General features: G+C 41.6%; 1 long non-coding RNA gene and 1 gene segment (V, D, J or C); one reads left to right on the plus strand and one right to left on the minus strand.

Moving 5' to 3' along the window:
* Nucleotides 1–1947: 1947 nt before the first annotated feature.
* Nucleotides 1948–5644, minus strand: LOC134477253 (uncharacterized). The gene is made up of 2 exons (XR_010049178.1): nt 5326–5644; nt 1948–2899 (listed from the first exon to the last, which is right to left on the minus strand). It is a non-coding gene; the product is annotated as an uncharacterized LOC134477253 (long non-coding RNA).
* Nucleotides 5645–13542: 7898 nt separating this feature from the next.
* On the plus strand, nt 13543–14103 carry LOC100723164 (immunoglobulin heavy variable 3-48-like). The segment is given in 2 exon segments: nt 13543–13687; nt 13772–14103. Coding segments are annotated over 2 exon segments (429 nt in total).
* The last annotated feature ends 3860 nt before the right edge of the window (nt 14104–17963 follow it).

Here is a 17963-nt window from a genome sequence, read left to right on the forward strand (position 1 = left end):
TGAATGTCAGTGCTCAGCTGCTGTTGTACATAGAGTCAGGACAGCTTTGACCATGTGTTCACTACCATTCAGCAGGTCCCTTTTAATCTTTTAATCTATTCATCCTTACTAACATTGAAATATGTGTTACCTGCCATCAGGTCACATGATTATTATTAGATTTTTGGAGTGCAGGAAAAGGGAATAAAACACCAAGGTGTGTTATGCACATGTGTTAAGTACCTATGATAAAGGCAAAGAGTATGTACAGAAAATATGTGTCAATAAAAATAATGTGAATCAACTCTAATATGTGGGATTAAAGTCTCTTTTAATGAGAACCAATGAATAAAACAGAGTTTCAGGAATGCATACACAGAAATCCATGAATAGCCCAGAGCAGAGACCTGTCCCAGACACAGATGTGGCTCATTAACACAGCAGAGCAGACATCTTGTGAGATCACACTTTCAAGTTCCTGAGGCCTCTTTTGTCTCCAAAGTAAACAAACAGCACTCATGCAGTGGAGATGACATTGTAAACTTATGCCTCCTTGCTGAAGAGGTCACATCAAGAGTCACGCTTGCATCCAGTATTTGTGCCTCTTTACACTGGAAGTCAGAATACACAGTCCCCATGCCCAGGGTCTCCAACGGAGAGGGATGGGGCTGTGCTCTGCTCTGCGTCATGACTCACTCAGGAATCCTCAGCCCTACTTTCCTGACTCAGAGATGAATTGATAAGGATGTGATCTCACACAGGAATTATTTAAGGACATTTAATGGAAGACATTGTTAGCATCCATCTCTCTGTACTGACATTAGGTAACTCATGAAACATTTTCTGTGGAGCTCATAACAAGAAATCATGATGGTCTTTGCTGCTTCATTACTAGAAAGCCTTCTGATGACTAATTGTAAAAAAGACCTGGACCCACTGGCTGAGTGAAAGTTATGTGAATACCAGAACCATGCCCACTACTGAGCTGAGATTCTTTCAGTGCTCAGTTGTGAATATCATGGGCAGCACTGTTCTCTACCAGTGGGAAGTTGACAGCTTCAGGGGTCCTAACAGCAATGCACCTTGCTACAGAAAAAATGTATCACTAAAAAATACAATGTATTTAAACAGGCTACAAATTACCCTACACTCACGTAAATGTCTACCAATGGGTAGAAAAAAAAGGGTAAGGATCCTTGAGGTGAAAATAAATATATCTAAACATAAACCCATAAATATACATTATTATGATTACTTTTCTCATGCACAAAGAGAAATACAATCAGATGACTTTAATAATCGAAATAATTTGTTAGAATTTTTGTGTCTGAGATAATTTTTTTTCCAAATACCATGAGATGCCAGAATTTAGCTGAGGGCTTCAGAATCCTGGAATGTGGTAATGATGGTATGAGCAAATACAGAATGGAGAACAATCATGAATATGAGTTAGGATCTGAAAATGGATGTGCATATATACACATAGAACATGAACTGATTTTATGTTATGAACATGCACCTATGCATGTTTGCAGTATGAACCTCACAGCTCTGTTATCCATGCATTCTGGTTTTCAAATTAACAAAGCCATCCTTCATCTGTAACCATACACAGCTCCCTCCCTAGCACTTTCATTACATGCCCTATATGGAGTAGGAAAATTGGGCCTGGAGCAATGAACGCCAGGCTCATCATTCTATTATTCAAGGGCTCAGTCAGCGTCTTCCATAAAGAGGCAGTCTTCAAAAAGGTGCACATCCTCTGTCTCCTTGTGACCTTCATCTACAAGAATGCACCACACATGCAAATGCTTTGGGAGCTAAAAGATAAACTCATATTGAACACTGGCTTCATTTCTTTTGTGATCCAGCCTGCAGATCAACAGGTTCAGAACTCCTGGAGGGGAAATGTGGATTAAATAAAAGACATAGGGGAGACAAAAAAGAGCCGAAAGCAAGACGAAATAATCCGATCAAGCTTCTGGTTTATTCAGAAAATAATCACAACTTTTATAGGCTAAGGGCGGGAGCTGGGACAGGAAGAGGTTAAACAGATGAATACAGCAGGGTCACCATCACATCCGGATATGTGACATAAGCAGGAGAGGATTATGGTTAATGTAGGCAGTGCCCATAGGAGAGAGAGAGACATCGAGGCAGCAATGCCTGTCACTTGGCTCCCTACATCTCCTCCCTTTTTATATTATTTAATTAAGAGTATGGCAGGCCCTGTGAGGACAGCATCTGTCTTAGGTCAAGGACCTCATTGCATGAACCCAACCAGGCATTACCCGTCATGGGCTTGCAGAACAGCAGTTGGTCCTGTGCCTGTCTTAGGTGGCCGTTGGAATTAACATGCATGTCCTAGTTGCCCGTCTCTGACTGCCTGTCCATTGCTCCAGGGCAGTTAGGCCGCATCATCATATGGGCCACTCATGGGAATTCCTTCCCTGTAGGTTTGCTGATCTGCCATCTCCAGCTGATGATAGTGTACCTGAATGGGCTTTGCCATAAATGCATCTATCTGGTTATTAATGAACATCATAATCCTCTGAAAAATACAATAACTCACAGAAATGAGAAACAATAGGTCAGCTAGGGGACCCAAAAGGGGCATTAGGTAAGGGAAAAACTCCCCCCCCCCAAATCAAGGAGAAGGGGTTGACAGTCATTTGTTGGTGTCTCTGTATGAAGTCATTCTCCTGTGTCTTGGAGCATGCCTTGTATAACACTGGATGCAGTCTATTTGGCTGGTGTATGTTCTTCCAGACTGAGAAGAGCCTCTTCTGCAGTCATGGGGTTCTGTGAATGGCTGTCAGCACTTGTAGTTGTTTGGCAGGGGTCGAAATTCACCATGGGTGTGGTGTGGCTCAAGAAGTAGGCTGACTAAGCAGCATAAGTCTCTAGGGAGATGTGTCACCTGTAAGAGAACACAGGGGATTGTGCCTCAGGAAATAGCATTATTCCTGGGCATTACATGGGGTCTTTGAAGAACTGTCTACTTGCTTTACGAGGCATTCAGGTAGCCATCTAGCTTCTCTATCTTGTTGAGAGTAAACACACACTGAACCTCGTCCCCAGATAAGGACTGGATCAGGGCCATTCCACACATTGGTTAGTGGGTCTCTCCATAAAACAGATGCAAACCGTGTTTGAGTCTGAGTATGCCAAAACCGGGATGCTGTGGAGCAGCCTGAAGCATCCAGGGTCAGAAAATTTAAAATAAAAAGAGCATGTGAAAGGACATTTCTAGGGGACCCCCGGGTGGGGTACCATGTCTCCCTTTTTATTTTATCTATGGTGAATTTAAGAGAATGATGCGCACATTCAACAATGCCTTGTCCCTGAGGATTATAAGGTATACCTGTGGTGTGGAGGATATTAAGGCTCTTGCAAAATTGAGCAAAGGAGGTACTGGTATAGCCAGGGCCATTATCGGTCTTAAGCTGTTGAGGACATCCCAGAACTGAGAAGGGTGACAGCATATGGGCTATAATGTGTTTAGCAGCTTCTCCAGTCTGGAGAGTGGCAAAAATGAAGCCACTATATGTGTCAATAATGACATGTACATATTTTAGATTGCCAAACTCATTGAAATGGGTAACATCCATTTGCCATAAGGCATTAGGAATTAAACCTCTAGGGTTGACTCCTAGGTGTTGAACAGGTAAGTGGATAGCACAAGATGGGCAATTTTTTACAATTTATCTGGCTTGCTCACGGGTAATTTTGTAGAGAAGGCGGAGTGTGTGAGCATTGAGGTGGTGTAGCTGATGGGCTTGTTGGGCCTCAGACACCTTGGAGTCCTGAGCCATAAAAACCTGTGCTCCTACAGCAACATCAGCCAAATGATTTCCTTGGGCAAGAGGCCCTGGGAGGTTGGAATGAGTTCACAGATGACCAATAAAGAACTTATGACGGTGAAGCCGTATGAAACATTGTAATTGTTTGAACAGATTTGCAGCTGGGGAAGCATGACATATGGTAGCAACAGTCTCTAATAATGGAACAGACTGAGCAAGGTAAGCACTGTCAGTATACAAATTAAATGGTTGGTTAGAGTAAGCAGCAAAAGCTGCAAGAATAGCTTCTAACTCTGCTAATTGTGCAGAGGAAGTGTCTGCCTGGAGGGTAGAAACATTGTCTTGAGATACATAAGCAGCCCTTCTGGAGGATGAGCCATCAGTGAATAAAACCAGGGCACCTGGAAGGGGTTGCAAAGCTGTGACTTTAGGGAATATAAATGAGTGACGATTAGCAAAGTCAACTAGCTTATTTGGAGGGTAATGATTATCAATAGTCCCTGAAAAGGAAGCTAAGGCAATAGGCCACACTTCAGTACTCTGAAGTAGCCAATCTATTTGATCTTTTGTAAAAGGTTGAATGATAATATCTGGTTCTTTGCCAAAGTAACATTTTCCTTGCTTTCTGCCCTGAATTATTAGGTCTGAGACAGCTTGGAAATAAGGCAAAAGTGTTCTTTTTGGTCCTTTGGATGTAAAGGAATAGAGAAAAAGCAATCTTTAAGATCTATGACAATTTTAGAAAATCCCAAAGGAATGGCACTGGGTGAGGGGAGGCCAGGCTGTAGGGGCCCCATTAAGACCATTGTCTTATTTATCGCCCTAAGGTCTTGTAGCAGCCTCCACTTCCCTGACCTTTTCCGGATAACAAAGATAGGTGTGTTCCAAGGGCAATTACTAGGAACAATGTGGCCTGCATCTAACTGGTTCTGCACCAGCTGCTGTGCGGCTGCAAGCTTTTCAGAGTTAAGGTTGTTTCTAAAGGCTTATATAAATCCCCAATTTGCCATGGAGGCACAGGGAGTGGCGGGCTGCCATCCTGGGACCTGTTGATCATGTCAACAGGTAGAAGTGGTGGCAGATCACCATGTACAAGGACCTCTAACAGGCCATCATTTTCTGCATCTGAGAAATTAGAGGCTTCAGATTTTTCTGAGGACGGTTTTGAGGTAATTTTAATGGAGTCGCGCAAGGCAGCCTCACCTAGTGTAACTGTCTCCTCAACCTGAGGGTCTGCATGCCTCTGGGCAAGCAGCTCAGAGATTAAATTCCAATATGTAAAGGTGGTCACAGGAACCTTTTCTGGACCGAAAACTCTATAATAATCTTTTAAAGCATCTCTTACTCTATTCCACCTCTTGGTATCTATAGAACCCTCTAGGGCAAACCTTATGAATAAATTGAAAATACTGTAATAATTCTTTTGTTCCAACCCTTATCTCTCTTGTCTTTCATGCCTTTATAAGACCTCCGACGAACACTTCGTGTTCGCTCAATACTTGACCCATGTCTGGGAAGGGAAATGGGGTTGCCGTTCACTCACCGTGACTCGGGCAGGACGTCGGGTAGTCGTCTGCGCAGGTCTCAGCACTTAATTTAATGTCCTATTGCTTTAAGCTTTAATCCTTGATTCAGTTTACTCACTCCTCGGCCGAGGTCTCTGGTTCAATTCGCTTTCACTTTCAGTTTAAGCTGGCTGTCTCTCGAACGGCTCCCTCGTTAACTTCTCCGTGCCAGGAGCTCCCATGCTGAGCGCCACTTGATCCGGCCTGTAGATCAACAGGTTCAGAACTCCTGGAGGGGAAAACGGGGATTAAATAAAAGACATAGGGGAGACAAAAAAGATATGAAAGCAAGACGAAATAATCCAATCAAGCTTCCGGTTTATTCAGAAAATAATCACACCTTTTATAGGCTAAGGGCGGGAGCTGGGACAGGAAGAGGTTAAACAGATGAATACAGCAGGGTCACATCACATCTGGATACGTGACGTAAGCAGGAGAGGATTATGGTTAATGTAGGCAGTGCCCATAGGAGAGAGAGAGACATCGAGGCAGCAATGCCTGTCACTTGGCTCCCTACACTTTTGTATCTCAGTATTTAAGATGTTCTCAGAAATTTGTAAAGCTACTCTTCAAGAACCTGGAAAAATGCAGGTTTCTTCTCCTTCTGTTGCTGGCTCCCAGATGTGTGCTCTGGAAAATTCAGACAGGATGATGTGGAGATGCTGCATCTGGTCTCAGGACTCAATGTGTTCTCCCACCGTCCTTCTCAGCTGATGGTACAAGAAACCAAATCTGGTCCTGTGAAGCCCTCTAGTTCTCCTCTCCCTGCATGTTCTCTGGCTCCTCCAGCTCTGGGATACTGCCCCTTGCAGCTGGATGCTTCAGACCCCAGAAAGGAAACTGAGTGAATGTGTCAAGATAATTGACAGTGTAAACACAGCTTATAATGCATCCTTGACAACTCAGCATGTCTAAAGACACAGACAAGGACGAGTTCTCCATGCAATTGACCTCAGCATCCATGGAAAACACCACCTTGCAATAATCTGCAAGACAGTTTCCAAGGGGAGATAAATGGGATCCCAGACACAAAGCTATGGACAGAGTATCTTGGATCACTAGGGTGCACTCAGGACCAAGAAGAACGGGCTGCCTGAGATCCGAGGGGACACACAGGAACAAGTGGGAAAGCTCTTGGATAGTGAAAGAGCCCTGGGGATCTGCTGAGAAGCAGGAGTGGTTATAAGAGGAGATGCAGAGAAGGAGGCTAAGGACTGAGGGCTTCCTTTTAGTATCTGAATGTTCTCTCTGTGTTAGCATCACCACACTGCATAGAATGTACTGAACATCCTCACCATGTCACATTTGAATTCTCCACAGGCCAACTGATGGAATGGAAGGGACTTGGTGCTAACAGATTACACTTACACTGGCACTATTTTCATCTCCTTCACTTGAATCCTTGTGGGTGGGATGGCACTAAGAACTGGCATATACTGGAAATAAGACTAAGAATCTTAAGAATTTACATGCTGTGTAATACACAATACTCACATTTATCATCATTGAATTTTAGAGTGCTAATTTTGTCACCAGGAGAAATGGACAGGTTCACACAGTAATAAATATTTCAGTTGATGAAAATCTACAATAAAGGACACTTTATAAAATACCACAGGAGAATTTAGGAGTACTGATTCATTGCATATCTTGGCAATGTGCATTATTTTGTAATCATCATGTTGGTAGTTTTTGTCAAAATACATCTTATTTATCCATCATTAAAATTAATACATATATTTGTAATAGGCAATTTACAATGGAACGCTTAATGCAGAGATTAAAAAAATGAGTCACCAGATTCTTAAACATATACTTGAAAAAGATATTGCTTGTTCATTCATTTATGAGTCTAATGTAACACAGAAAATCCTGTCAGGTTCTCTGATTAGAGGAAGACCTGTGACAGTCATCACGAACCATGACCACTGTCTTGGAACTGCTCCTCCAACACTTGAGAACTGTGGAAATGTTTGTAGTATCAAATACATGGGAAATTTTATAAAATACAGCTCACATCTCATAAGTCATTATGCTTCTCACTCTATGTACATATGTGAAAACATACAATTTCCAAACCCATTAATTATATATATGTAAGAATAAGTAAAAAGGAAGAGGTTTTGTATTTATCTCTACACAGATATAGGAAGAAACCAAGTGTTCTATAGTATTAGGAATAATCCAAACTCCTCTCAAAGCACCCTCATCTGCTTTGGACCCTTTCCTCGCGGAGGCGTTCTAAGAAGAACTGGTTATATACAGGAGGCCATGCAAATAGGGCCTCCCTATGTCGATGAAAATCAGTCCAGTCCTTATGCTGCAGCTCTGCAGAGGAGTCCAGCCCTGGATCCAGGTGTTTCCATTTGGTGATCAGAACTAGAACAAATGACTCACCATGGTGTTTACAATGAGCTGGGTTTCCCTACTTTTAAATTTCAAAGGTAATTTATGAAAAGCAAGTGATAGTGACTGTGCAAATAAGCATGTGTGTGATAAACAGAAGACACGTGTAATATTTTCTGAGCAAGATGTCCCTATCTTTGCAGGTGGTCAGGCCTCCGGTTCAGCTGGTGGAGTCTGAGAGGCTTGGAGTAGCCTGGGGAATCCCTGAGACTCTTCTGCGTGGCTTCAGAATTCACCTTCAGAAGTAACTACTTCAGAAGTGACTGGATCACAGACATCAGTGGTGATAGTAGTGATAAAAAATACGCAGACTCCGTGAAGGGACGATTTGCCATATCCAGGGACAACAGCAAGAACACGCTGTATCTGCAGATGAGCAGCTTGAAACCCGAGCACATGGCTCTGTATTACTGTGCAGTAGAAATCGCTGTGAGCCCAGGCAAAAACCTCCCTGCAGTGGCATTCACGACCAGCAGGGGGAGATGGGATTTCACTAAGAAAGGCCAGGGCCCCTGAAGCAGAAGCAGAGCCAGAAGCAGGACACTGAGGGCTTCCTGTAGGCCTCTAGGGTTTCCTTCCTGTCTTAAGGACAGAGGAAGATATTGTAGATAACCAGGCTTCAGATGACTTAGGAGGTATTCAAGATAGTCTTTGTAATTTATTCAAGTTACTTTCATTGTCTCTTTCATGTGATTTTTCTAAAAAGGGCAAAACACTCAAAATACATTTTGAGAATTTTCTTTTGAATGTCACATCATCATTACCTAAAAATGAAGTTGTTAGTTTACTCCTCATAAGGAGTAATTGTCTATTGCAGGAATAAATGTTTCAGATTAGAAATTAAATTATTCCTATTGCTCTGCATATGGTCTGAGACCTTATAGCTCTCTCCTCTCCTTGGCACCTCAGGAGACTTGATCCCCAAGCTCAGCCCAGCACCATGAGGATCCCTGAGCTCAGGGGAGGAAGAAGAGGGCAACTAAAGTTCACTGTGAGCAGTGTCCAGAAGCCTTGCTGAGTTCTTTCTGGTCATATTAACTGGTGAAAATTTGTTTAGTTGCTTTTAAAGTAGAAATTTATAAGATAAAAATTACCATTCTTTTACTTTCATCTCTGTATCTTTGTCTCTATCTCTCTAATGTAACTGCACACATTTAAAGCTACATATCAGGACAGTAGCAGATAATACATAAGGTAAAATGCTTCTGTTTCATAACATCCATTTTTCTTTCCAAAACAGATTGTCCAATTTCTATTTTATTCATTTTTATTTTATGTAAGTTCATTTTTCATTCATTAGTCATGTATTTTTTAATAAATTTTTACAAAATAGTCAGATATGTCTCTATGCTTAATAAAATTATTCTTGTGACCCTCTGTGAAGTAAGTGTACACTGAAGAGAAGGCAATTATTTGAAATAAAGGAGTGCACACATGAACACTTCTAAAAGACAGAGCTGGGGTGATGTCCTCATATAGATGTCTCAAATTTCCCTCAGTCGTGTCTATAGAAATCATGGTCACTGTTATCCTGGGAAACTAAATACCTCATCCTCCTCACCCAGCTCTGCATTTCACCTGGTTCATCATCATCATCACAGCTGCATCCTGGTTTCAGGATCTTGTTTCCCATGGTATCTCTGGTATATCTGTTGTTTCCAGGCCTGATAATACAATCTCCCAGAATACTCCATCTCCTGAGACATAATTGGGTCCACACTATCAAATCTCTTGAATTCCATTTTCCTGGCGATCCCTGAATTGTTTAAAACTTGTGTTGAGTTTCATTGTGTTTCTAAGTTCACTGTGTTACTGAGTCCCAAGGTCATTTGCAAGTAAGGACAGTAGGACTGGGACTCATGGAAGAGAGCAATATGTCCAGTGAAGCTGCATCTGGATTTTGTTCCAGTAGGAAGTCAGGATAAGGCATTCTCCTTATTTCTAAATGTACAAAAATTCGTCCAAAAACTTCATTATCTTTTTATGGGCCTAGGAAAGAAATGAAATTGCAGGCTAAATAGTCGCAAAGCAATTCAGCAAGACAGGCAGATCTCAAATCACTGGTTGAGTCTTGTTTCATGCACAGGAGATGGAAACCCAGAGAGGAGAAAATACTAATGAGAGATGATGAAACCCTGGCACATGGAGAGGAGCAAGGATCACACAGAGACATGACACCTGAAGAAGCTCCTAGAATATCAAGGTGTGTTTCCAGTGTGATCCCTCAGAGCTGTGCAGGAAAGGAAAAGTGACCACTGAGAAATAAGACCCAGAACATTTTCTAGTGAGATGCTCAGGAAAGAACTTCTGAAACTTATCTAACATGTTGGAACTGAATTCCCCTAACTATAAACAATCATTCATTCTTCAAGTATGACCATAAGGAGTCAAAGTAGTCTATAAGGGAAATAAGTCAGAAGAAACACCCTGATCCCCAGAAAGGAGGAGATGTCAGGGGAAAATTAGCCACACATCTGGTGATTCCATGTGCATCTTGGTGGACCAGGATGATAGAGATCTCAACATGTGCACACGGAATCTCCATAGTCAGGCACAGCAGTGTGGTGAGCGTGCATTACAGCTGATGGAGCGCCAGGACCAGGTGCACCTGGAGCAGAATTCCATGAAGCTACAGACAGCAGAGGAGACAGGAGAGGACAGGGGATCCCTGTGCAGCTTCCCCTTCCAGCACTGCTAGATGCAGCTCAGGACCCCAGGGCTTCAGGCTCATTGCTGTCTCTCCTCTTGGTGTCATTTGAAAGATCTGTCTCCTCTTGAGGCTATTGGAACATCCAGATGAATCCATGAGAGACAGAAAGATTCTCACAATCGTGGCACACACATTTTTACACACATGTGGCATTTGGAGACAGAGGTTTGGATCTGTGTCCATGCCTAGGCTGGGTCCTAAACTCAGGACCAGAAATGACCAGTAGATGAAATATACCAGGAAATCATTCATTCCTTATTGCTGACAAGGTGACACTTATGGAGATGAACCAGATCATTAGGCAGCTCCTTGCTGGACAACCATGTGATAAGATATCGTGTCACCAGCATCAGTGGGGAATGCTGTTGTCTGCCCATCTGTCCATTTTGGGAATCCACTATACAGGTAGAGTTTCAGAGAATCCTGAGTGGACACACAGCCTCTGGACTCTTTCCTCTGCTGCAACCCCCTGCTACCATTCCTAGTAGTATCTGTTGCAGAGTCCTAATTTCTAGGCATGGGCCTATTCTGGAAGCACGTTCCTGGGCTCAGCCTAGGTGTGGGGTGCATAGACAACATCTCTTGCAAATACACTGGAGGCTGCACTAAAAGGCCCCATCTTCAGGTTATGCAATCAGGGTCATCTTTGACCTTCTTAGACTTTTCTTCTGAAGCGTATGATAGACAGGATGACCTGGAGATCCTTCCATGGAACACACCAAGGAAGCTGCAGCTGCAGTGCCCTAACCTGGAAGCTCCTTTCTCCAGGAGCCTTGCTAATTTATGTAAACAGTGCTTGCAGCCAGAATCCATGCAATGACTCATGTGCCAGGTGTAATGATTCTCTGGGCTCCCCATCCTCAACATCTGCAGCCTGCAGGTCCACGGTGTTCCAAGGACAAAAACCTACAGTGTAGATGCTGCCTGCATCTAATTTGTGTTCTGGAGAAAGTGAGTATGAGTCCCAGCGTCAGGGAGATTCCTGAGTGCAAGTGCAGGGCAGGGGCAGAGGTGTCACCTTCAAACTGAAGAATCATCTGTGCTGCAGCCTTAAGGAAAGGGTGATGGTTGGGATACTGAGCCACTCCTGTTACTGACAGCTGTCCTCCAGCTGGGGTCTCACAGAGTGAACTAGAAGACAGGCTGCTCCTCAACAAGTGAATCTAGACCCCTAGGCAGGGTTGTTCTTCAGCCTTTGCTGACCTCTGTCAGGGAAGCCTCTACTGAGTCTCAACCTGTCTGTTATGGTTTCCTTGAAGAGATAAGAGGCCTAGAAAGGGGGTCACTGTTCCAGGGCCATTCTGATTTTTCCAGAATTAAACATATGTTTAAAAATTGTATACCCATTACAACAGTTTTGTAAAATATGTGTATAAAATATAGAAATATTTATATTTTCTCATTGTATTTTAGCTCTTCAGAAATCAAAATACATTTTATGGTAAAATACTCAATTGTGTGTTAAGTAATAATGTTTATCTCTTTATGAAATGACAAATTTGTAAATTCTGGTTAGGCATATAGCCTTGATGGAAATGTATATGAGGATGTAAGAACACTTGACATAAAATATCACTTTGTTTATAGTGAGTCATTAAATTTCATATCTAGCTAATACAGAAATCACTCTTCACTAGTATCCATTTGCAATAAATGTTTTCATTCACTGTAGGTAGAAGAGGTAGGTATTAAACTTATTGTAATCTTTCTTTCTTTGTCTTACCTTCCACTGTCTGGTTCACTCCATGTCTAGATTCCCTTCTGTTTTGCAAAATACTCATCTACCTGTTTGGATGGTGTATGTTTTATTTTCTAAATTGTTTATATCTTGAAATTCCAGATGAGAGAAATTATGTGATATTTTAGCTCCTAAGTGTGGTTATTTCACTTAGTGTTATGGTGTCAAGGTGCATTCATTTTCCATGAAATGACATTCCTTGAATTTCTCTTTATCAGCACAGTGATACTTCATTGTATATAAATACTACATTAGCTTTACCTACTCATTTTAGTGTGTCTGCATAGACCACTTCCAGTGTATAGCTAATCAGGGTTGTGCTGCTGCATGGGTACCATAAATCACCAGATTATGATGGCTTTCACTCTTTGAGGAAAATGAGAAGAAGGAGAATACTTTGATCAAATCAAATGTTTAGTCTCATGTTTTTGAGGCATCTCTATACTGATGTATACAGTAGCTGCACTAGGTTACATTTCTCCTGAGAATGTAGAAGGTGTTTTTTGACCCAAAGCCTCACCACACTTTTTTTTTTTTTACTCATGACAACTGTCCCTTCTGAAGCAATATGGAATCTAAGAGTTGTTTGAATTTGAATTTCTCTACTGGCAAAGACATTGAATAAGTTTTTCATAAACTGATTGGATATTTGAGTTCCCTTTTTAAAGAGTTATTCCCGAGGACAGAAATAGCATAGGTAGGACTAATGCTAATCGCTCTGATGTGTTAATTCCCTTATCTAAGTGAAATGAGGTCAAAGGTAAAAGTAGTAAACAAAACTTTTAGAAGAACATGAATTTTAAGTGTGTTCTGCATTCCAACAGAATAGAATGTAAAAGAATTAGATAATTGTGCTATATGTAATCAAATAAGTTTTTTTCCCAGTCTTTTTGAGGCAGAGTCACACTATGTGATTAGGCTGCCTTGGGCTCACTTTGTAGCATAGGCTGGTCTTGAATTTGCAAGGATCCTCTGGCCTCAGCCTCCCAAGTGAAGCATCTCTCTTGGACCTGCTCAGCAAGCTGTTGAGTTCTTCTGTAGGATGGAACAGATACGATGAGTCTACAGCCTATGATGTCACATGTCACAGGATGTTATGCTTCTCATTCTACGTACACATCTGCAATGCTGTGAAGTTACCAAATCCACTAATTACATATTGGTGAGAATAAAAATAAGGTGAGGTTACACATAGGAAGGAACCATGTGTTCTGTAATAAAAAAAAAAAATCTCAAAACACTTTCATGTGCTTTGAATCCTTCCTTCTCTGAAGCTTTCAGAATAGAACTGGCCATATATACAGGAGGCCATGCAAATAGGGCCTCCCTGTGCTGATGAAAACCAGCCCAGCCCTCACTCTGCAGATCTTCAGAGGATCCCAGCACTGGATGCCCTTCTTTTCCCACTTGGTGATCAGGACTGAGTACAGAGAGCTCACCATGGAGCTGCCGCTGAGCTGGGTTTTGTTTCTTGCTGTTTTAAAAGGTAATTCATGAAAAAATAATAAATACAAAATGAATGAGTGGCACCAGTGAAATAAACAATAGACATGTGTCTCTCTGTTTGCAGGTGTTCAGTGTGAGCAGCAACTCGTGGAGTCCGGGGGAGGCTTGGTGCAGCCCGGGGCGTCCCTGAGACTCTCCTGTGTGGCCTCAGGATTCACCTTCAGTAACTATGGCATGGACTGGTTCCGCCAGACTCCAGGAAAGGGGCTGGAGTGGATCTCATATATCAGTAGTAATAGTGGTACCATATACTACGCAGACTCCGTGAAGGGCCGTTTCACCATCTCCAGGGACAACAGCAAGAGTACACTGTATCTGCAGATGAGCAGCCTGAGACCCGAGGACACCGCCATGTATTACTGTGCCAGAGACACAGTGAGGGAAACTTTACTGTGAGCCCAGACAAAAACCTCCGTGCAGGGGCGCTTAGCTCCAGCAGGGGGCGCTCGGGATACACGGAGCACAAAGTCTGTCCCAAGAGCACGAGTATTGAAGATTTTGTTGTTTTAAGTGGGCTTCCTGACATTAAAAAAAAAAAAAAAAAAAAAAATTGTATGGGGTAATAGAAAGAGCAAAGAATAATTAGTATCTAAACTATGTAAAATGCCAACTTCAACCCAAAATAATCAATTCGTTGTCTAATTGAAAAACCCTGAAAAGTAAGTAATCCAGTGCAGTATAATACTGTGACACAACTGGAAAATCCGAGAGCCCTGCTCTGGCTGCTGCGGGAGTGAGGACAGCGGATAGAGCCTCTCCCTAGAGTCAGCGCCATCTGAGGGCTGAGGCAGGAGAGAACTGAGCCTCACCCGGAAGCCATCCCCACTGGAAACCTTATTGCTTTAATTGTTTTGTTGGGTTGGGTTTATTGCTTTTTTTTCTGTGATTATGTTATATCTGATGGCAGGAACAGCTATTTAAAAGATAGCAAGACATGCTATGGTAACCATTTTGGATTTACTATCCACTTATTTTGAGGTTCTTTATCGCATCCATTGTTTTGCTTTTGTCTCTATTCTGTCCTGTTTGATTTTTAGTATGTCTGAAGGTATTTACAGATATTTACAAGACAATAAAAGGCAGAAGGGCAAGTATTGTTGATTTTGTAAGTTTTGAAGTCCTGTATCACTTAAACTGGTTTATTTTGATTGGTTTTATTGTTTTATTTTTCTCGCTTTTATCCTTTTTAAATATTTTTTTTAAAAAAATGGAAAATCCGTTGAGAGTTTTGTATTTTGTATTCTTGGCTTGGTGACAAAAAATCTTTTTGAATGTTTATAACGTATATAAACAATTAAGACATACACAGTGCAAACTGCACGAAAATCTTTAAATCCATGACCTTACATGTGTCACATAGGCAATAGGTTGGCTATGGTACTCACATAGCATAAGTCTACTAAGGTAATAAAGAATAAACAAAAACTACCTGTCAGCTTTATGATAACATACAAGTGAGTTTCCCATCTACCCACAGTGAAAAATTAAATCATGCTATAAGAAAATGATCTTATAATGAAACATTTAAATAGGAAATTAGTTCAACAAAATTGATGATGCTGAGAGCCAAGGCATTCAGAGATTTGAATAGTCATGATTTCTTTCAGTTGACCCCAACATTTGTCATCTAAGTTTTCAAAAGTTTGTTCTGAGCCAACATCACTGATAAAGTTCACATATTTATTATTTCATGAATTTACTTTTTTCCCATAAAAGATCATTAACAAATACCTCAAATTTCCAAGTATAATATGGTTGGGATAACGCTCAATAAAATCCTCATGTATTTTTAACTGTCATCACATGTGTTTTAATGTAAAATTATTCAAACAAACAAATTCTGTAAAAATCAAGATGGCACAGCACATATTGTAAATAAATCAGAAAACTGTATTTGTAAGGGAAAGAGAAAGCAGTGGCCCCTTAAACCAAGGTTGGCTGAGTACACAGCAATAGCTGTCACCTGTACAGCAAATCATCTGACAATGCTTCCAGATGAGAAGAGACAATGGAAAGGATGCTGAGAGGCCCTTGAGCTTCATATTGACCTTCAATGACCTTGACTGTAGGACTGTAAAGCTGTGGGAGAGGGAATGATTTGACAACTGGGAAACAACTGCCCCCTGAGATTTGCCATGCCTGGCACTGATGGTTAAATCCGATTTCCTCAGGTGTTAATGCTTTACGCACACATTATTATAATGGTATAATATGGTTGATATAACACTATATCAAATCCTCACATATTTTAACTGTCATCACATGTGTTTCAATGTAAAATAATTCACACAAACAAATTCCATAAAAATCAAGATGGCACAGCATATACTGTAAATAAATCACAACAACTGTACGTGTAAGGGAAAGAGAAAGCAATGGCCCCTTAAACCAAGGCTGGATGAATACACAGCAATGACTGTCACCTGCACAGCAAGTCATCTGACAACAATTCCAGGTGAGAAGAGACAATGGAAAGGATTCTGTGAGGCCCTTGTGCTTCGTATTGGCCTTCACTGACTTTGATTGTGGGACTGTGAAGCTGTGGGAGAGGGAACAAGTTGACATTTGGGGAGTTCACTGCCCCCCTGAGATTTGCCAGGTCTGGCACTGATGGTTAAATCTGATTTCCCCAGGTGTTAACACTTTACACACACATTGTTTCAAGTACAAACTGATTGATCTTCATGAGAAACTGCAATCTTCAACTGAAACATAGTTGAGTGTTTACATACTCGATGATACTATCTTCTCTGTGTTCTTTTCAACGGAAATCGGATGTGTATATATGCACATAGAATATAAATTGATTTTATGTGGTATGCGCATGCAACTATACATGTGTGATGTATGAACCTCACAGCCCTATTATCCCTGGGATCCATTTTCTAGTTTTCATATCTGCAAATCCATCTTTAATCTGTAAGAATACACAGCTCCCTGACCTAGCACTTCCATTACATGTCCTGTATGGAGTAGGAGGATTGGACCTGGGTCAGTGGACCTCAAGGACATCACTGAGTTCTCTGAGGGATCAGTCAGCATCTTTCACACAGAGGCAGTCCCAGAGAGATGCACATTCTTTGTCTCGTTTTGACCTTCATGTACAAGAAAGCACTACACATGTAAATGCTTTGGAAGTAAAACATAAACTCATATTGCACAATGACTTAATTTCTTTTGTATATCAATATTTAAGAGGTTCTTAGAAGTTTGCAAAGCTATTCTTCAGAAACGTGTAAAAATGCAGCTTCCTTATTTCTCAGGTGCTGGCTCCCATTTGTGTGCTCTGGAAAAATTCACACAGGATGATGTGAAGATGCTGCATCTGATCTCAGGACCCACTGGGTTCTCCCACCGTCCTGTCTGAGCTGCTGCTACAAGAGAACTGATTTGGCCAGGTGAAGCCCTCACAGTGACCCTCTCCCAGTTGCACGTTTTCTGGCTTTCAGCTCTGGGACTCTGCCACTGCAGCTGGATGCTTCAGCCACCAGAAAGGAAACTGAGTAAATGTGTCAAGATAATTGATAATGAACACACAGCTTGCAATTCATCCTTGACAATTCAGCATATCTAAAGATACAATCAAGAACAGATTCTTCGTGCAGCTGACCTCAGTATCCATGGAAAATGGATCATGGAAAATCCATGGGAAACACCACTGTGCAAGAGAGTTTTTGAGGGAGATATATGGGATCCCAGACACAAAGCTATGTGCAGAGTGGCATGGACCAGTAGAGGGCGCGCAGGACCAAAAGCTGTTTTCAACATCAAGAAGTGGGGGTTTTCTTGGACGAGGAGGGAACATATAGGACCAGAAGGAAAAGTTCTGGACTAGTGAAAGAACCCAGGGGATCTGCAGATAATCAGGAGTGGCCCCAGGAGGAGGTGCAGAGAAGGACGCTAGAGACTAAAGACTTCCTTTTAGTGTCTGAATGTCCCCTTTCTCAGCATCACACACTACAGAGAACGTACAGTGTGTCCTCTCCTCCTCACATATGAATTGTTCAGAGCCCAAGCAATGAAAGGGACTTGGTGGTGACAGATTACAGTTACAGTTGCATTTTTCATCTCCTTCATATGAATTCCTGTGTGATGACAATAAGAACTTAAATATATTGAAAAGTGGACCTAGAATCTCAAGAATTCACATGCTGTGGAATATACGATGCTCATGATCATCATTGTGGAAAATTAGCTAATTTTGTCACCTAGAAAATGGACTGTCTGATGCAGTAATAAATGTTTCAGTTGAGGAA

This window comes from Cavia porcellus, unplaced genomic scaffold (assembly GCF_034190915.1).
Source record: "Cavia porcellus strain 051 isolate PalLab524CR breed Dunkin Hartley unplaced genomic scaffold, mCavPor4.1 scaffold_8, whole genome shotgun sequence".
Classification (NCBI taxonomy): Eukaryota; Metazoa; Chordata; class Mammalia; order Rodentia; family Caviidae; genus Cavia; species Cavia porcellus.